The sequence below is a fragment of the Plectropomus leopardus genome, chromosome 2, assembly GCF_026936395.1.
Source record: "Plectropomus leopardus strain MGB_pleo_1.0 chromosome 2, ASM2693639v1, whole genome shotgun sequence".
Lineage (NCBI taxonomy): Eukaryota > Metazoa > Chordata > Actinopteri > Perciformes > Serranidae > Plectropomus > Plectropomus leopardus.
Genome location: NC_142177.1, coordinates 10,164,138 through 10,179,934, shown reverse-complemented (window position 1 = coordinate 10,179,934; position 15,797 = coordinate 10,164,138). Strand labels below are relative to the sequence as shown.

Below are 15,797 nucleotides of genomic sequence, written 5' to 3'. Positions count from 1 at the left end.
TCTGCGTTTGTAAGTTTCCATAAAAGGTGTGTGAAGTTATGAGAAAGAAGACGACAGTTGGACGCTGGAAAGTCTGAGAACAAAAGCGCCTTTATCAAAATACAAGAAAGACAACAACAAATAACAAACAAAAAAAGCAAACAACATATTAAAAAATGAAAATGTAAAAACAAGAATCAGCCCAGTCTTTGTTTTTCTGTGTGTGTGTGTGTGTGTGTGTGTGTGTGTGTGTGTGTGTGTGTATGAGTGTCAGAGCTATTTTGTTAAAAGTCCAATTGAAAAAAAAAATCATGAGGCGTCTGAATCCCTGAACATGGAGACAAGTTATATAAAAATTGTGTTTATAAAAACAGACATTGGTTAATCAACAACAACAAGAACAAAATGTAACAGAGATAAGGAGGTTCCAGCTTCAAATGTCATTTGAGATCATGATATTTCCTCTTATCACATAATGCAAAGTGAATATATTTTACATCAATGATTTTAATAACAATTTATTCATGTAGCTTTTGTTTTTTCCTCCAAAATGTAATATCTTTGGTCTTTTTATTTCATTTTTCATACTAGCTGACATACAGAGCTGAGGCCTTTGTGACCTCTTCCATGGCTTGTTTATTGCACCAGCTCAAATTCAAGACAGAAACAATTGAACAGATAGATAATGAAGAAAAAACAAAAACATTTTGTTATAAAACATTGTGGTTATGTGATGCAGAAACATTTAAATACATATCAACATGGTATGTAGTTGGTTGATGGTGTGCAAAATATTGACTATGTATGTTGTGTGTGTCTGTGTGTGTGTGTGTGTGTGTGTGTGTGTGTTAAGAAGATAAACAAAGTGAGGATTAACACTGAAGATACTCAATTCATTGTGATGTTTCCATCCTATAGCTCAAATGATGTTAAAAAAATGTTCCAAAAAAAAAAAAACATTACCCATAAACATTATTATGGCATCTGTGTTGATTATTTAATATTAAAATCAACTTCTGTGTGCTTGATCACTTTACATTTAGTACTAAGGACCTTTTTAACTTATATATGTGGTCACTGCTTCAAAGTTGCTGGTGTGTAGTTGCCACTGTGGTCTTTTTTCTGCTTATATTTACGTCTCTTTACCTGCTTCAGTGTCTCCATATATTAATATCAGAAACATGCAGTCCTCTATTCCAGAAATCATACACTAGCTTCAACTTTTTATCCCTCGTATCAACAAACTACATTAAGAAATACATTGCAGGTGTACTGCAGTGTCTCATGTAGGACAACATGCTGATGGAGAAACTTTTCCCTTAAGGAGTTCACAAAGACTCGCATTGTCTCTTTAATTACAAAGATAATGACAAAAAATGAAAAACAAATTATAAGTATTTATTTTACAAAATCCATGTATTGCATCACTCATTAGATACAGCACACATGAACACACATCATTTGTATCGCCCTGCGCTTCAGCAGACCTGTCACCCTATGAAAAGCGTTCGTTTTAATTATGTTGGACGGCTGCAACACTCGGTTAATTGATCGTGTGATTCTTGGTCAGCTTGCATAAATGTCGTAATGTCCAACGGAGATCTTTGGGTGATTTGATTTTTAAAAAAAACAAAAACATTTCGTTTTTTGCCACAGCACCTTGGTTAGATATTAAAAGTTGGACTTCTGCATAAATGCTCACTTTGGATTATGATAGTAATGACAGAAACATCTCTACAACATCACTCTGTGTATTGATAAATGCTCTCAGTTACACACATGCACACACACATACACACCTGAGGTTTTCTGTAAAGTAAACTGCTTTTATGTAATTATGTCTGTTTGGATGATTCTTTGTTTAAAAAAAAAAGGAAAATATTATGGCTTATGTGTACCTGGCTGCTGCACTAAGAGGCTGTACAACATGGTCAAAAGCTTACATTTTTAATAATCCATACTGGTATGAGAAGATTATTTGTTGAAGATGGGGGCGTTATGTCGGAACATTCACACCAGCAGATATCTTAAAATACTGTATTGACAGGTGAGATGTGGCCCTGACAGAGTCAACCTGAGATTGCGTGATGACATTAAATCTACCCTGCAGATTTTTTAGTCTAAGTATTTTTTCAAAATGATTGTGAGTGTTTTTGTCCAGAGGTGGAGATATGCTGCTGCATTATTTGTTAGCGTCTTACAAGCACCAGACTTTTCAGAAATTTTAGTCTTCCTCTTATTCTCTTTGGGTAGAAATTTTTCATACCAGATGCTTGTCACACTGTGAGTTTGAGTCCTGCTCTCTCATTGCTATTGCATTTTCACTGTGCCCAATGAAGCAGAAATGTGTAAAATTGAAGACAAGCATTAAAAAAAAAAATCACACATGTCCAGTCAAATGTGAGCAGGACTGAGTGAAAAAATATACAAAAAGCAACACAGAGTCCCACAAACAGGCATAAAGACAGAACAGAAATGTGTACATGCTTAGAAAAACCATACAATAAAAAAATAAGTCGCATATCTCTGAATAGTAATAAAAAGAATTCTGAGAAGACATTTGCGGCAAACGGACGCCACATAGAGTTCTGTTGTTGCAATGTATTTTTTTTACCATCAATTTTATACAAAGCATAGCCCTTATAGATAGCGGAGGAGTGCATTTTCTTCTGTCCACCACCTCTTATCCCTCTTTGGGTGGACAGAACACTTTTGAAATATCTTTTAGACAGTCTCGTTTTGGCACAGTGATTTTTCATTTCGCTCTCCTCGACCTACTGACGTTTAGTGCTTTAGCTTCTCCCACTCATTGCTTCCTATGCTGAATTTAACACATTTTTCCTTTCAGTCAACATGCACAGTCTATGTGAATATGTGCTGTATGCAACACTGTTGTTGTGTAAGAGCCGAATAATGTGAGGTCTCTAGGAGGAGATGCTGCTGGGCGAGGGCTCAGTGATCTGAAAGTGGAAGCAGCAGCATCGTGTCTCTCTCACTGCGTTTTCCCAGGCACACCTTTCTTTTGCACGCCTGCTGCTGCCTCCCCCCATGGCTCCCCATCACTGTCAGCCCCTCGCTCTTTCTCCTCATCCCAGTAGTCGTCTTCTTCCTCCTCCTCTTCCTCCTCAACGGCTGACTCATCCGTCGCCTTCTCCTCTTGTTTGATGGCTTGAATTGCAGGGGGAGCAGCTGTGGCGCTGTCTACTGAGTCACTGCTGTCCTCGAAGGCCTCGGGGTTCTCCAGCATCTCCCTGATCAACGGAGGCATGGGGCCTGGGATCTCTGTCTTCAGTGTGATGGCTCTCTCTGCACCTACAGGCGCACAAACATACACACACATGCATAGTTATCGAACAGGTAGTGTATAAAATAAGTAAAAGCCTATCACACAATGTTTCACTTTTTTTAGAATCACTAACTGATTCATTTCTTCCCATTTGATGAAATCAAATGCCTCTTGGTGCTTTCATATGCAGATGATGGTATAATCTCTCTGAAAGAACATTTTTCATGCATGATTCTTAGGATTCAGTTACATAAATTGATATTTATTTCTCAACAATCAACTCAAATATTTCATGCTTAATTTTGGAATGAAACGCAGGCAGTGCAACTATGCCAAGGTCTGTGGCGCGAGTGAGCGAGAGTGAAACCCTAGCAAAAAGGCATTATTATTTTAACAAAAACATATAATTTATAAGAAAAACCCAATCCCTTAGTTTTTGACTTCCATTAAATATATAGACCCTCAAATATGCAAACCTATCTCTATTATGGTATGAAAAAACTACTAACCAACTTCAGCAAAGTTATATGCTTATTCTACATATACTAAAAAAAAAAAATCAACAAACTATTAAAAACCATTCAGTCAAATGATCATTTTCTTTATTTGATCACGTGACAAGTCGATGACACTTCCGGCTATGTAAAGCGCAAAATCTGTCAACAGCAGAGACAAGCTGCCCAGCAAGCACTCAGGCCATTCAAACACATAGCGGTTGCAAGAAAAGACTGGAAGAAGCGAAATTAACAGGAAGAGAAAGTTTTATCGCGCCCTAAATAAGATTCTTAAAAAAAAAGTCGCCAGCTCACGGACAAGCCCCCCTCGTCGCCGTGTGTGTCAACAAACATGTAGCAGGTAAGCTAACGTTAGCAGCAAGCTAGATAACAACGCTCTAAATAATTGTAACATTTGGCTTTTATATTAGATGTACATTTTAAGACAAGGCATACGTGTATTATGTGGGCTAAGTTTTAGGCTGCTAATAAATAAATGTCTCTGCCAGTGGATAGCCAGCTTATGATTTATTATGGAAAGCTAACTACTTGTAATAGCCTAGCAGATGCTAGCTGTTTCTAGCATTAGATAACCGTCATATTTAAATATTTTGCAGGTTGCAGGTCTAACCAGTCAGAGAAAACCACTCAAATAGGTGAGTACAAGTGCTTTTTTTAAGGGGATTTGGGGTATGTGTTGGGCCGCCGTGCCCCTGTTTCAAAGATTATTATTTTGGAGTCAGGTGGACCCGGAGCACCTGTGTCATTGTGTGTTTGTAGTTTTGTGGGTAAACTGTGTGTGTGCTGCTGTAGCTGGCCCTTTTTTGGGAAATGTTTGTTGATAATTATTGCAGCTCTCTTGTATCTTATTTACTAAAATTTCTTGACTTTTTGTGGAGGAGTGCTGTTGTTGATGGTTGATGTACTAAAAAGGCCCCAAAAAATCAGTGAAATGTTCAGCTGCTGTGCTCTCAGCTGCTTGTTGTGATGTTTGTGAACTTTGTCACTGAACTATCAATGCTTCTGATCACTTTCTCTTTGACCTCTGTGCTCTGCAAATACAGTAGCCGAGGTAACACATTCCCACTGTAAAATCCAACACATGGTTGGCACTGTACATATACGCCTAATTTTGTGTGTGTGTGTGTGTGTGTGTGTGTGTGTGTGTGAGAGAGAGAGAGAGAGAGAGAAAGTGTGTGCATATGTGTGTCTTCATGTTTATCTTTTTTAATCGTCAATTACTCATCTTCCATATAGGACTTCAACTTGTTTGAACTTTGACACTAGGACAAATATGATATTTTTTGGTTACGGTTGTTTTGGTACTGACCTTAAAACAATGTTAAATTGTTGTCTTGAGGCATTCCTTTGTCTATTTTTTTTTTTAATCCTATCTAAATCTGGCTGCATATTTGATGCAAACTTAAGTATTTTACCATTTTTGATCCTCAGTACTGTTGACACATTTTGGAAAAGTATTAGGGTTTGTCACCCAGACCTAATTCTAATCTGTGGAATAGTAAAACCTCAGCTGACCTTTGGTGCTGATTCCTCGGAGGTCTGTGACTTTCATCAGCATGCGGGGAAACATGTGAGGCTTGTTTGGGCGTCTGCGGCGGGTGTAGATCTTCAGAGCCTCTAGCAATGGCTCCTGCAGCTTGTCTACCTTTTGTGGCTCCTCCAGATCCATACGGTCTTAAACAATAAGAAAAAAAGAGTGGATAGGTAAAGAAATGGTAGAAGAGCTGGCAAAATGATAGGGAATTGCAAAACAACCATACCTCCGCAGATGAGGCAGATGGCACTGAGTAGACCCGTCTCAGTGTCGTCCATTTCCAAAGGCAGCAGCTGACCAGCAAAGGCAAACACCAGGTCTGTGAGCGGGCCAAAGCCAGCATTGTGCATCTGAGTCCTGTTTAATGTCAGGCCATCTGAGAAGGTCATTGTGTCCTGTTCTGGTGTGTAGCGAGTGCATATCCTCAGCATCTAAAAAGGAAAGAGTCACAAAATAAAACAGAAAAAGTGGGCAGTTAGTACAATGAGGATGAAATTAAATTAAAAAAAAAAAAAACGACTGGGAGCTGTGCTGAATCATTTGTCTTTTGTAGAGACAAGTTAAGCAGAAATGAGAAAGCGTTAGGAAGGTGGAGGGGGGCTGGTTAAAAAGGAGGGGTAATAGGAGCATGTGGTTGGTACCAGGATGTCGAGACATGCAGATTTGAGGAGGGTGATCTGGTCAGCGATGGTGAGCGTAGTGAAGCCTGGTAACCGCTTGGCAAACTCCACAATCTTTATAATGCACTTAGTGGACAGCTCACTGAACTTATCCCACAGGCCCAAGTCCAGCTGTACTCTGTGGTCAGCACTTGAATTCTGGGAGAGAGAAAGAGGGACACTTTTGTCTGTGTGGCTGTGCAGAGTCCATATAGTGTTTGTCCGCCTGGCAAAGCGGTGAGCTTGAGTGGAGTGTTTAGGGCTGGATTGTGCATTAAAAACAAACTCACTGTGGTGTATTTTCCTAGTTGGCACAGAGATGGAAAGGTCTCTTGGTGGGCTTTGCTGACTTTGTTAACCAGCTCCTCCAGTTCTCCACTCAGCTCATAGTTCTCTGGCAGCACCACCTCCTCCTTTACATCCTTCTTCTTTTTGTTCCTGTCATTACGCACCGCTACAGCCAAACACAGGCACATGGTTACAAACATAAAAAGCCTTTTCTCTCCATTAGCTTATAGCAAAATGACAGAAGGCCATATTTTCTTCTCACCTTCTTTGGACATGCCAACCTCAAAGCACTTCTGTAGCCGACAGTACTGGCAGCGGTTGCGGGTCACTTTGTTGATCTGACAGTTCTTGTCTCTGTGGCAGGTATACACCATGTTCTTTTGGATACTGCGCCGAAAGAAACCCTGTAATGAAAGAAAATCTCTTGTACACTGCTTCATGACAGGAAAAAAATGCTCTCGTTTAACCTCAGAGAATTGTTTTTGAGTGGCTTTAGGGACGCCAGTGTTAGGTGTTCGGTCTGTTGATCCATTGATCCAGAATAGAGGCACCATAGAGCTCATCAGCCTATTGGTGTGCATTATGTATAAATGTAGGTGTGGTTTCATCTTTTCAAACATTTAACCTGCCGAAGATCCAAGCGCGATTGAAACGTTGTCTGAAATAAGCTTGTGTGGCATGGATTAAGTGTGTGTGTTTGCTGTGATGATGTTGCAGGTCCATTCTGAATGGAAAACATGAAAACATGTCACGTTTATAAAAAAAAAAAAAACACTCATTATTTTGGATTTGAGGCACTGGGCTTTTATTTTGAAGTGCAGTTTCCTGCTGTTTAGCAACTATTTTATTGCCATGTGAGTATTAATAAGCCTATAAACACATTGTGCCTTTGCAGAATTTTTATGTCACTGATCTTGAAGCATTGACATGCAGTTTTTGGTTTCAGTTAAAACTGAATATGTGGTAATTTATCTTATGTGTGGACATGAAATCTAGACCCTGTGATTGGACCATTTGGGAACCAATGATATAATACAGCTTTCAACTTACATTGTCAGTGGAGCATCTCCAGACTAAACACTTGATAACATCATACTTCAGATTTAGCACTCTGGTTTTTGAAATTGGGATAGTTATTCTTGTTAACTAATGTTTTTTGGACCGTCTTAGAGCATGGGCATAACATGTATGTATTTTGAAAATGGGCGTAGTGCCCCGTTAACAACAGCTTTCTTCAATTTAAATGCAGTGATCATTTGCTTCTCGCTATCAGCATGATGTTCAGCTTAGCTACATTGATAATGTGCAGTATGAGTAAGGATACACTAGAGGGCAGCGTGACAAAAGCAAACATTACAGCGAAGCAGACATCTGTGAGGCTCCAGCTGAGCATCAGCTTCTCCCTGCGTCTTTTCTGTGTTCACTTCATGCATCTCCTGTAAACTCTTCAGGTGTCTCTGGCTTCATTTACCTTGCAGCCCTCACAGGAGCTCACTCCGTAGTGATAACCAGATGACTTGTCCTGGCACACAAAGCAAGGCTTGTAGACCCGAGGAGGAGGAGGAGGTGAAGGGGAGCTGGGCACCATCTCCTCCGAGCTGGTGCTCTGAGTCTCCACAGCTGCAGAAGGAAAGAAAAAAAAAAAGAAACTCTTATTATATCACAACATCTTGTTTACATAAGTCCTTAAAGTCTTTGAAACTATGATGAAAGCTAATAGGACTGATTAAGAGAGAGTGGTCAACAAACAACCCCCAACCCCATGCAGGCCACCCCTCGGAGCCAGAAGGCAAGCTCAAAGGCAGACATTTTTAAGAGAAAAGGGAGGGAGAGTGGGGGACACTGCTGATTGACAGGGACTTAAAAGAGACACAATTAGCTGATGGCCAGATGGCCCTGCTGATAAAATGCTGATTGGCAGCTGAGATTTGATTGGCTTCTCCATTTACTGGGTAGTGGGGGGAGCAGCATACCTCTGTTGACTTTTTGACTGACATTTGAGTTTTTGCATCTGTGTTTGTGTGCACGCGCAAGCGCACACATGCGGAAGCTTGCATTTTTATTTGAAAGGCTGTCCAACCAGACCTGCCGTTATACCTCCAGCCCCATGTGAACAAACAGAGGCGGGATGTTTATGAGACTCGGCTGTCTCCCCTCTGTTGTTTCTCGCTTAAGAAAATGGCACACTGTATAACACCATTTGTCGGCCACAGGCGCAAGTCGCTCAGCTGCCGCTAATGAAAACGTTTGACGCAAACAATGTAAAGCAGACGCAGAGACAAGAACGTCTAGCTGATGAAAACAGTGGTTCCCAATTGGTCCACCCATAGAGTCCACATTTCTCCTTTTCTTATCAGTTCAGGGTCCACAAATCCATAAAATACCACACACTCAATTTTATTTCACAAAATTTCAAACACCATGTTGGCTTAGAACACAAATAAATAAAACATATTGCGAGAATAAACAGAAATGGCACTTCAAAACAAAAGCTCTGTGCCAAAGATTCACTGCACTTCAACATAAAGTGTGTTTTTTTTATGAACTTGACACATTCATGAATCACTCGTGGTCCATGATACATTTCTGGACCACGACCCACCAGTTAGGAACCACCGGACTAAAACTTTTAATTCTTAAAGCATAAAAAGGGCAAAACCTGCCTGGTACACATTTGAAGGTGATGACTAAAGAACAACCAGATTCCTGCGAACATGCCTTTCAACTTTCACCTTCAGTCACCCCAACTTCACCTCCCTCTGCCCATTCCCACCCCCACTCCCTTGTTTCCTGGCCCTAAATTCCTCAGTGCAGGCTGGACGGGGTTTAATAGTTGCCCAGGCTCATAAGCGGCCCTATAAAGGTTGTGTCTGGGATGGGAAGGAGGCCCCCGGCCAGGCTGACGGCCTCTTTATTGGGATCCAGTCACCTTGGGCAGCTATTCACATCAACAGCTCCATCCTTGAATCCCTTCCTAGTAAAAATAAAGAATCTGGGGTCAAAAACCCCAAAGTCACAGCCCCTCCTGTCACCTTCAATGGATAGCACAGGACTGAACCAAATGTGGCCCCCACCCCACCGCAGCAACCCCAACCTGAACCCACAGCCTGTCATTAACAAGAGTGGTAAGGTTTCAAAAAACAGAGAGGCAAAGGCACAAAGGAATAATCTAATAAAAACACAGAGGGCAAAATGAAATGAGAAAGAAAGGGAAAGAAGGAGGTGAGTCCGAGGACAGAAACTTCCCAGTGGCCGAGAGGTTAAATAAAATCTTGACCATTTAACTTTGACCTTGACTGAAGAAGGCCATTACTAACTACATGACCAGCAGCTTGCTTTAAAGTTCAGAAATGCGTTGAAATATAACTGGAAATTCAATGAATCATTAGTGACTTCATCCCGTGTATCTGAGCAGCACTTCATCAAACAATAAATCACTATTATTCAATGTATACATATTAAAAGAAAGTCAAAATAAAACCTTGTTTCTCACTAAAAATGTAGATATATTTTAGATTGACCCTCACAGATGGACTTGTTTGACACATGGTATGTAGCCTAAATGTGCAAATCTATAATAGAAGAGTGCATATTTATCACTGAGACTGTTTCTAGTGACATAAATCTGAAATGGGAATACAAAACACACCACACCATTGGACGCTAACTTTGACATCACGTGTGAACGCATTTTTACATTTCAGTTGTTTTCAAGTCCCTAAGTGGGTCTAAGCAATATTACAATCATTTAAAATATTATCAACACTCTGTAATACAAAAACATTGACATGTTGTAGCAACATGACATTAAATAGTTCCCTCTATTTCCCACATTTAAATTATCGCAAACAACTGGCAGTCTGGCTGTGCAGCCTGTGTTCAGCTGTCTGTACTCGACGCTTATGTCTTACTTTTGCTTTATAATACATGTATTTTTCCCAGCTGGTGCGTTTCATAATAGTGTTATTAAATAATCAGAGATGGAGATGTGTGCACTGTGTGACGGAAAGAATTTAAATTTTGATATGAGGTAAAAATGGTTTGTAACATTGTGGTTGCAAACAAAAAAAAAAAAAAAAAAATCAGTTAGATCAACAAAGCTTCTTCTAGTGAATATGGCGAATGTTTCCTAGTTGCTAACTTTTTGTGACCAGTTATTTATCACAATTTCAGGATGTACAACCCAGAGGAAAGGAATATTAAAATAGGATCTCTTCTTAATAAAGCTTATTTCCCCTTGGCATAACTGGCTAAATATAACATCAATATGAGTTTTGACCATTTTTTCATATTTCTTAAATTTAGCTCCTAGTAAATAGCCTTCCTCTTCCTTCCTCTAGCCTTCGTCTCTGCTACATCAAGATCTTAAAATCAACTTTTTCCTCTCTCTTAATTCGTCTGAAATAATCCGCTCTTGAGATAACATTTAGATCCAAAAGAAAACTTAATAGCTTATAAATGATCCTGCACAATTCTAGAAATGTGTCGCAGTCATCAAATTCAAGTCTCAACTCTGTGTATTTTATTTGTTTTCAGACTTGTTGTTGCACAGTAAAAAGAACTGCTGGTGATTTATTTTTTGCCCCTAATTTCTCCTAATGAGGAGATTAGAAGAAACTGATAAGAACTGAGTCCAAATTAGAAGGTCATTTATATCTGATAAAATAAAGAAAAGACTGTTAGAGCAGCAACATTTTCCTCTGGGAGGAGACGTACACACAGACAGTTATTTTTCAACAGCAAAAAAAAAGGCCCAACAGCCCATACAATCAGTAGTGATGATAAAAAGACCATTGTGGATTTTTTCCTCGCTTTTCTTTTCCTTTTTTTCTGCTGTGTGATCCAAGGCTTCGAGAATGCACTGAGCCCCTGGCTTCCAGTTTCTTGCTTGTGAGGATTTCCTGCTTGTTGTTTTTTTCGTCTACTGTGATATTTCGGTTAATATGATTGAGTTTTTTACTAGGTCTATGTAAACAATTTGAAGGCTGCTTCTCCAGGAAAGTGTGACATTTCCGACATTTTAAAGAACCAAATCATGTTTGGATTAGGTCAGAAAGCAACTGGCAGTTAAATGAATTTAGAAAATAAATTTCAGCTGTAGCCCTGATGGTGTAATTAATGGTTTATTGAACTGAATATACTTTATTCTGAACATATAATACAATGTATTTGTAAAGAACAAACAAAAATACTAGTAAACATATATAACAGCATTATCTTGTCAAATAAAAAAACAGATTATCAGATTGCCATTTCTGCCTATTTCATACATTTTTCCTAAAAATGCTGTAAATAACAAGCACTGTTCTCCAACAATGCGAGCTGGAATTATTCAGCGTATCACGTTTCACACACGTTTATGAGTAAACAAAGAGCTGCTTGTTAGGCAGGAGGTAAATACTATTATGTATTCAGTTAGAGGAGCATTAGAGCCCAGGTGAGGGAGGTGGAGCTGAATGAGTGGCACTGTAACGCGATCACTGTTTTCTGTTTATATAGTAACACTGACAATGTAAAAGTGGCCCTGAGAGAACAAGTGGAAAAATAGCTCCCATTGAAACAGAGACGCTGCATCTGGCGCCAGGAGAGAGGTAGTGACTGACACCGTCTGAGGGTGGTGAGAGCGGGTGAGGAGGGACGTGACTCCCAGAAACATGACGGAGGGAGACAGGGTGAGAGACACTGGAGCTGAAGGCGGCGCGAGGGAGAGGGAGAGGGAGGGGGAGCTTTACCTGGCGTGGAGAAAGAAAGAGAGGAGCCAAAAACTGTCAAGCAGCTGTCATCACCCTGAACTGAGCTCAGCCTCAGAGTCTCGGCTTGAAAAAAATACCTCTCTCTTCTTAACCTACAACTCACCCCTTAGCGTGTCACAACATCAATCAGCACAGGGCTATTGGACGCAGAACAGACAAGGTGACTCGTGTGTGAATCAGCCTCATCAGCTAGCTGGATTAATCTTCTATGTAAAGCTTCACTTCCAACCAAAACTATTAATAAAACCTGTCACAGAACAAATAGATGGTGGAAAACTAGGGTGTTTTTCCACTGCACGATAGTGTTTCTTATCATCATTTTTGCTTGATCTACTCATTTTTCTGTGTCTCTCCCACCTCCCTCCTCTCCCGTTTACTCAGTGTTTGTTGTCAGATCAACACATCCCTGTTTAGACAACAGAAGCCCCCCTGAAAGCAGACACCTTCCTTATCAGCTCTGATGCCTGAGAGCCTTAAAGGGATAGTTCAGATTTTTGGAAGTGGGGTTGTATGGGATACTTTTGCATAGTAGGTGTATTGTATACAGTAGATTTCAGTCAGCACACCCCCAGTTTGGAGAGGCAGGCTGGAGTGGGAAATGGAGGCTAAGAAATGACCTGCTATGAATGGGGGCCAGCAGCAAAACTTATTTTAGCCTCCTAAAAAAGTCCCATCTTTAAAAAATGATATGTTGTGTGCTATATTGAGAGTATTGTCATTACTTTACATGTAAAAGCCTGTTGCTATTGAAAAGCCATTACCGGCTTCACTTCCCCCTCTATGTTCTCACCAAAGCCACCAGACTCTTTTTAGAAAAAGAGTCATTTTAGCTGACTTAGCAAATGAGCAGCTGGTCTACAGCTGCCTTAATCAGTTAGATAGTTTGTGTTATTGTGTGACTTTGGTGAATCTGAGCTAACCCTGTTAAACACCAAAGTTACAAAATAACACAAACAAAATAACTGATTAAAGCAGTGGTAGACCAGCATCCCCTGTGTTAAGTGGTGTTAAATCACTGTCTTTCTCTGTGGAGTCTGGCTTTGAAAAGGGCGATGAAAAAGCTTCATTTTTCAGTTAGAACCTTTATCTGAAATGAAGGTTAAGCAGGGAAAATACTCTCAATATAGCATACACTTAAACTGATATATATATTTTTTTTTAGATGGGACTTTTTGAGGGGATGAAAATACATTTTGTTACTGTCCCATCCACAGCAGTACATTGCTCAGCTTCCATGTCAGACTCCGGGCTGCTTCTCCAAACTGGGGGCATGCTGAGCAATGAGTACCCCATACAACCCCACTTAAAAAAAAATCAGTCCTTAGTAGTTTACTAACCCTGTATTACAAATATATAAGAATCTATTTAAAATTAGGTAACATGAACATGAACAGCTGAAGCTCTCAACACATGCTGTTTCCCAAATCCATTCTGTGTACTACTTCTATACAATGCATACTATTTTTTATATGATATTCTGTTTGTGCTGTTGCTATACAAGAAATGCACACAGTCAACCATTTCATACTAACAAGAAATGATATAATGTGCCAACAGACTTCAGTGAGACAGAGCTGATCTGTCATACTGCATTAACGAGTGCGTGTGAAGGAAAGCGCTGTGATTGACACTGCGTGTCATCGAGCAGCAGCTCTTTAAATCCTGCAGTACACTGAGCACACGCACAGAGTGAGCTGGTGGTTTGTTTTACACTGTTTTTCTTTTCATTCTTCTTAGAGTGGCTGTGTGGTCGACACAGTGTGACATATGGCCTGTACGGCCCGCAGCCTGGCTCAGCCTGCCAACATCGTACATCTCATTGAACTAGACTTTGGCCTGGGGGTCTCCAAAGAGGAGTGGAGGATAATGCCATAAGGACTGTGGCACTATTACAAAGCTATAAAGATTTTATTTGTACTTGTTTGATTTTTTGAGCCAAACCAGAAATATGAGAGATACTTTCTTGACTAAGATAACTGTAAAAACATGGTACAGACTCAGCAGAGGAACAGTTTTAACACATATTTTTTTCGCCCTGTGTCCTAAAGAGATTAATCTAGATGGCAAATTCAGTTTTTACATAACCTCTCCCCTCACAAAATGTTCAGCAGCATACTGTGGAATGTTCGTGCACATGTGAATTTGTGTGTGTGTGTGTGTGTGTGGTGGTGGTGGTGGTGGGGGGGCTGTTACATGGGGCCACAGGTCAGCTGGACTGTGTAAAGGGTTTTCAGTGTGACTTTGAGTGCGACAACACTCACAGAAACTGTGCACGGACAGAGGAGGAAAACAATCTAAGTGAATTTTTAAGGACAACATTAACTCTTTGAAACCTGAGCAAACTAGCTTGACTTAGATTAGCAAAGAAAGAAGACATGGCCCAAATAAATTAATAAAAAGTAAAGGAAAATTACCAAAAAAATTAGTACAAAAAAATCCCATCACACACACATAAAAGAAAGTAAAAAACGACAACAAAGAAATAACCTTTGAAAAAGCGCTTAAATATTCTAATATGTTAGATAATTTCAAATAATTAATTATGATAATTCAAAAAAAGTTTTATCCTAGTTTTTGTTTTTCTCCCTACTTTTTAAAAAAATAATTTCCTAAATCTGCAAATTTCTCACAATTTGCGGAACACTTCTTGTCTATTTGCTCATTGCCTTTTCTCCCATATTTTTTTTAAGAAATAAACCATTTTGCTCAGAATTCAAATGTTTAAATACTTGTAAAAGGCGTCTGAAAGCAGCATATGAAAAGTGATGTCGCTCCAGGTTTTAAAGGGTTAATGCAACCTATGCATTTAATTCTGATTACATGACGCCGTCTGTACTTTTCATTACAAAATGCATGTGTCATGCTTAGAATGACTGTACTCTGTTGTAATTCATGAGCAGATAAACAGGGGGGGGGGGGGCACAACCTCAAATATGCTGAGCGAGTAATTACCACGACAGCAGGGAGGAGATGGGGGAGATCTGAGTGACAATCCCTTTCATCAGCTGTTCTAAGTTCAATACCAGCGTCCCCTCCCGTCCCCTGCCCCCACCCCCCAGCTCAACCCTCACTAATAACCCTCTTCCCCTCTGTCCTCTCCTGCCTTCCTGCCCTGGCAGGAGGAGGAGTCCTTCCTGTCATTGGCAGCGCCTCTTAAAGAAAAGGCTGTGAAAACCAGGCTACTGTCCAGGAGATGGCTCCATAAAAAAACAGCAGCACCACACACGTAAAAAAAAAAAAAAAAAAAAATAGCAGGCACACACAGACAACGGCTGCACACACACACACACACACACACACACACACACACACACACACACATTCGCACAAGTTCACTCACAAAACCTGAAATCCTGGACATATCCTCAAATAGTTTCAGGTGCATTGGAGAAATTTGGGGCAAAAGAGTATAAAAGAAATCCTCAGGAAGTCACAGTTCACACACACTTGCGCTTGACAATGTGTAATTCAAGGCGAGGTTTAGGACAAAACCTGGAAAACAGCATTCATGCAATATTTTGTTGTTTTTTTCATGGTCACAGAGTTGGGCTTTGTCTACAGAGTGTGGGGTGAGGGGTGAGTTTACGGGACAGGTTGTTAAATCTGGGTTTGTCCCTCCCATTCATCATCATACATACAATAAAGCCTTTCTTTTTTACAACAGTCAATAAAACCAGCTCTCTATTTTTGCCCTTTTTTGATATTGCAGAGTCTCCCAACTCCATACTGGGGCGCTTGAATGCAACACTGGGAACCAATATGGCTTCTCAACCACATCTTATG

General features: G+C 40.1%; 1 protein-coding gene and 1 long non-coding RNA gene across 4 annotated transcripts in view; one reads left to right on the top strand and one right to left on the bottom strand.

Moving 5' to 3' along the window:
• Positions 1 to 72: 72 nt before the first annotated feature.
• rargb (retinoic acid receptor, gamma b) overlaps positions 73 to 15,797 on the bottom strand; it is a 43,730-nt gene continuing 28,005 nt past the window's right edge. For both annotated transcript variants that reach the window (XM_042500055.2, XM_042500058.2), the window contains 7 exons: positions 7,733 to 7,881; positions 6,524 to 6,665; positions 6,264 to 6,427; positions 5,956 to 6,132; positions 5,541 to 5,745; positions 5,296 to 5,454; positions 73 to 3,291 (listed from right to left, as the gene is read on the bottom strand). In XM_042500055.2, the coding sequence (XP_042355989.1) occupies positions 2,972 to 3,291; positions 5,296 to 5,454; positions 5,541 to 5,745; positions 5,956 to 6,132; positions 6,264 to 6,427; positions 6,524 to 6,665; positions 7,733 to 7,881 (1,316 nt within the window). In that variant the 3' untranslated portion in view covers positions 73 to 2,971. The remainder of the gene's footprint in view (positions 3,292 to 5,295; positions 5,455 to 5,540; positions 5,746 to 5,955; positions 6,133 to 6,263; positions 6,428 to 6,523; positions 6,666 to 7,732; positions 7,882 to 15,797) is intronic.
• LOC148190149 (uncharacterized) overlaps positions 3,312 to 15,797 on the top strand; it is a 52,353-nt gene continuing 39,867 nt past the window's right edge. The window contains exons 1-2 of one of the 2 annotated variants that reach the window (XR_015777946.1): positions 3,312 to 4,120; positions 4,384 to 4,415. This is a non-coding gene — a long non-coding RNA (uncharacterized LOC148190149). Of the gene's footprint in view, positions 4,121 to 4,376; positions 4,416 to 15,797 lie in introns of both variants that reach the window. The other variant, XR_015777945.1, reaches the window with a different exon arrangement.